Source organism: Colossoma macropomum, unplaced genomic scaffold (genome assembly GCF_904425465.1).
Source record: "Colossoma macropomum unplaced genomic scaffold, Colossoma_macropomum, whole genome shotgun sequence".
Lineage (NCBI taxonomy): Eukaryota > Metazoa > Chordata > Actinopteri > Characiformes > Serrasalmidae > Colossoma > Colossoma macropomum.
The window spans coordinates 3,581,998-3,586,070 of record NW_023494788.1 but is presented as its reverse complement, the minus strand read 5'-3'; the positions used below and the strand labels follow the sequence as shown (position 1 = coordinate 3,586,070).

At 43.6% G+C, this 4,073-nt stretch overlaps 1 protein-coding gene across 2 annotated transcripts; it reads right to left on the bottom strand.

Moving 5' to 3' along the window:
* Nucleotides 1-279: 279 nt before the first annotated feature.
* chst1 (carbohydrate (keratan sulfate Gal-6) sulfotransferase 1) lies at nt 280-3,719 on the bottom strand. Of its 2 annotated transcripts, none has more exons than XM_036568078.1 (2): nt 3,630-3,719; nt 280-1,995 (listed from the first exon to the last, which is right to left on the bottom strand). In XM_036568078.1, exon 2 carries the CDS (start codon nt 1,933-1,935, stop codon nt 673-675), a length of 1,263 nt encoding a protein of 420 aa, XP_036423971.1. In that variant the 5' UTR covers nt 1,936-1,995; nt 3,630-3,719; the 3' UTR covers nt 280-672. The 2 variants fall into 2 exon arrangements, with proteins under 2 accessions (XP_036423971.1, XP_036423970.1); XM_036568077.1 differs by having other exon boundaries at nt 3,497-3,683.
* Between the last annotated feature and the right edge of the window lie 354 nt (nt 3,720-4,073).

Genomic DNA, 4,073 nt, shown 5'->3' with positions numbered 1-4,073 from the left:
ATACTTGGTCATACACCTTGTGTGTGTGTGTGTGTATATATATATATATACACACACACACACACACACACACACACACACACGTTTGCTTCCAGATTCCTCGACTCCCCCCAGCTATTGCCTAGATTTGTTCAAATTCACCACCAACAACTTGAATTCACTTCACATATTATCATTTTTTTTATTTATGTACGTTTATGGTCAGGATTTTCTAGGAAAAAGGTATATAACTAAATTTATATTTAGTTATATACCTTGAAAAATACTCGGACGTCAAGACTGGCTGCCACATTCACAAGTTTATTGCATGTTGTTACCATTTCAAACCTCTATTTAGTGTTATATGTGTACTGGAAAGTAGTTTTGGTCCTTCACCCACAAACCTCCACCCTTATCACTGAAGCAGGCCAGGATATAGAAATAAATGAATCACATGGTGTTTGTTAACTACACGTAATTAGCATCTCAACGAGGGCCGTGATTCTCCTCCTGATCATGTTTTGCTGCGATTTCTTCCTCATTCGATATTTTGGTTTGGTTTTTGTTGTGCTGTTCGTTAAGCGAGCTTCCAAGCTTTACAAAGTTCATAGTGCAAATATGTTCGAAATGAGTCAAATTTAAGGATTAAGGCAACAGTAGAAATTTAGAAAAATAGCTGTGCGATCATTCTGGTTACAAAAAAGGTAGAAAAGTTTTGTCCTCGACGACTGACACGGACATGTTTCTGAGCTCCTCGCGCGAGTTCACAGATCTGTAACCCAGCTCCTCCAGAACCTGTTGACAAACGCTCTGTGTGTGTTCGACGATTTCGTGAGACAGTTTGAGCCTCCAGCTCTCGGCGTTGGCGGCCGAGTCTCTCACCGTACCGTACTTGTGCCTAGCCGAGATGTCGTTGGTGCTTCTAGTGTTGTTCTGGATCCACTCCTCCACGCTTTTCTCCATGGAGAAGCCCAGAAAGTCGTAAATCTCCCTGGTCTTTTGAAGCGGGTTGCGGGCCAGGTCCTCGTACCTCACCAGGATGTATCTCCCCCGGAGCCAGGAGGGCCGGCTGAAGCCTGTGTTGACGGACCGGAGGATGTCCTCGCACACAGTGCTGAGCTGGGTCAGGTCAAGGTTGTAGGGTTTGCGTCCAGTGGCCCTCCAGATCCTCCACAGGCGGTAGGTGTCGCGAAACGTCTCGATGCGCGACGCCAATATGCCTCGCGGGTCTCTGACCAGTTGGACAACCTTGAGGTTCAGCCGAGGGTCCTCAATGAGCGCTCTGAGGTCGCTGATCTCTGGGATCCGCACCGTTTTGATGGCAACGTGGCGTTTCTCCCGGCATGACTCGGCCGCCAGGGTCAGGTTGAGGGAGGCACATTTGCGGATGCATTCGCCCTCCTCTAGGTACGCCTCGCTGGGGCTTAACGCATCGCAGACGGGTGGAGAGCAGAGGGCTTTGCTGGCTCCTCGGCGGAAGAGCTTGTCCGTGGTGTGGTTCGCAGGCTGAGGTTTGATATAGCTTTCTAAGAAAAAGAGGTCGCAGTCGTATAAGCTCCGCAGGAGGTCCCGGCTGGCCCCCAGCATCACCCTGCGGTCTGCCGTGTTCCTGCTGTGGGTGAAGTGAGGGATCAGGGTGCTCTGGACGTGATAAAGAGGCTCAAACAGGTAGAAAATATCCGAATGCTGGTTGAAAAGCTGGCCCACAAAAGATGACCCGCTGCGAGTGGTGGCCAGAATGAGGATGTGAGTCTTCCTGGAGTTGTTGTAAAAGAAATAAGGGAACTCGTCGCACAAGCCTCCGAAAGCCTCTGCCTCCGGCCCCAGGCTGCAGTTCAGAGGGTTCGGCACCGGGCATATCTGGAACGGCTTGCCGGTGAACGTCCTGATCGCTGTGTACTGGATGGCGATCGACGCCAAGCCTAGCAGAATCACAGCCTTCCAGGAACATTGCATGGCTGAGTAACTTCATTTAGATGACGAGAGCTGATTTGATGCCCATCGGCGAAGAGACAGCTGAGTGAGAGGAAAACAGAAAGAGTCAGAATGTGGAGGTTTCATTCATTAACAAAATAACAAGCAAACAAAACGTCTGCCACATCACACTTGAAGAAAGACGTGAACATATTTAGAAAATGGTTCATTTGGCCCTGTAAATATATAATTGGCCCCAACAAAAGAATAAATATACTTCAAGTTTTATAAAAATATACAATGTTCATACATACATACATACATCATCTAAACCACTTATCCTTCTGGGTCGTGGTGGGGTTATACAATCTTCATAATATATAAATAATTATTACTAGAATAATTGTTTTATATATATATATATATATATATATATACATATATATATATATACACACACACAAAAACACACACATATATGTATATACATCATGTATTCCTTGTTTTATGAAAGTGTGCCTCCAGATTCCTCAACTTGCCCCAGCTATTACACAGATTTGTTAAAATTCACCACCAGCAACTTGAATTCACTCAAAATATTAATTTGCCAAACTAATTATTGGATGATACCCACAAATAATACTGGGTGTCCTCAAGGAGAAGTTTGGAAGTGGTTAAATGAGCACACTGACAAACGTAAAATCTCTAATTACTGTGTTAATGTTATTTGTATTTATTCTAATATTAGTGTTTTCACAGTGTAAGGAAATGCTTACGTGTGTGTATATACACGTACGCCTGTTGCCCTTTACATTGTGTGTAAATTTCATGATAATTGGACCAAAAGAAACGGCCCAAAATCACTTGGAAAAAAGTCTGGTCAAAGGAGATTTTTTCTTAAAGTTACCATTTTGGAGATTTTATATATATATATATATATAATATATATATATATATATACACTCACTCTTTGACTCCACACACTTCGACTCATTTGTAAGAAGCTGTATAAAATAAAGCAAGTGTAATAAAGTTAACATACAGAATGCTCTTCTGGAACAGTGGTGAAAAAGTGCTGATCCATTCTCAAGGCAAGCTTCTCAAGAAATGACTATAAATATTTAATGTGATGTGTTAAATAACAACACACATGTGCTACCTGTTTTAACACCTTGTGTGTCATACAACACACTCTATGTTGAAAATGACACAAAATGTCTTATCTGTAACTGGGCATAGAAATATTCCAACACATTTTGTGTGAAAAGCAACAGAAACTGTGTCGTCTCCAACTGAACACGCTGATGTGTTGTGAACACATTAATTTATCATATTAGTAATTTGGTTATTATTAAATAAAATAATGAATACTATGGCAAGAGATTCTGAATTTAAGCAAATTCACAAAATCACTTTAACTGCTGAATTAATTACTTATTATTGCTACCAGGTACATCATACCCAAAAGCATAACTTACAGAAATGACTGTAAATAAGTAAATACATGCCTCTCTATGTTCTTCTAACATTGCAATAAGATCTGTCAGCATCTTCTTTATAATAAAAGCCATTCGGTTGCTATAAATACTATCGTATCCAGTACTTGCAGTAGTGAGCGTGTAGCAGCAGCAGTGTCCACATGCATAAGAGGTGCTGGGCTGCAGCAGGTTCTCCAAAATCCAGCTAAAAACTAGCACCTTTAACTGATGTAGAAAAAGCACAAGACACCTCAGCACCTGTGGAGAGGAGATGGGTTCTGCAGTGACCTCGCGCACCGTTTCAATCAGGAAACCACCCCGCGCACTGCTTTATATATACAACATGCTTGGCCATAAGTCTTCAGCAGGATGTCGTGGCTGACCGCAGTGGAAATGCACGCGCCTTCATCTGAGAGGGGTGAACCTAAGCGAGAGAACAGCAGCCCACCGTGCACACAACGACAAGGCGTTCACAAGCGCGAGACAAGGCAACAAAGCAAAAGCAGCAGGAGACAAATAAAGCGTGCAGTACTCCCCGTTCACTTGCCTCGTGAAGCCGCGCGAGCGCTGCAAAGCTGTCGCGCTGTACTCCTTCAAGCCGCAGCCGAGCACGCAGGTCAGTCCGTGTGAGTCAACATCACGAGGCATAACATCAAAAGGGAAAAAGCCGTGCTCGCTCGCGACCAGGCTAAACAAACGGGT

Excerpts from the sequence above, each read along its gene's own strand:
- chst1 (XM_036568078.1), bottom strand. The coding sequence starts at position 1,935 with ATGCAATGTTCCTGGAAGGCTGTGATTCTGCTAGGCTTGGCGTCGATC.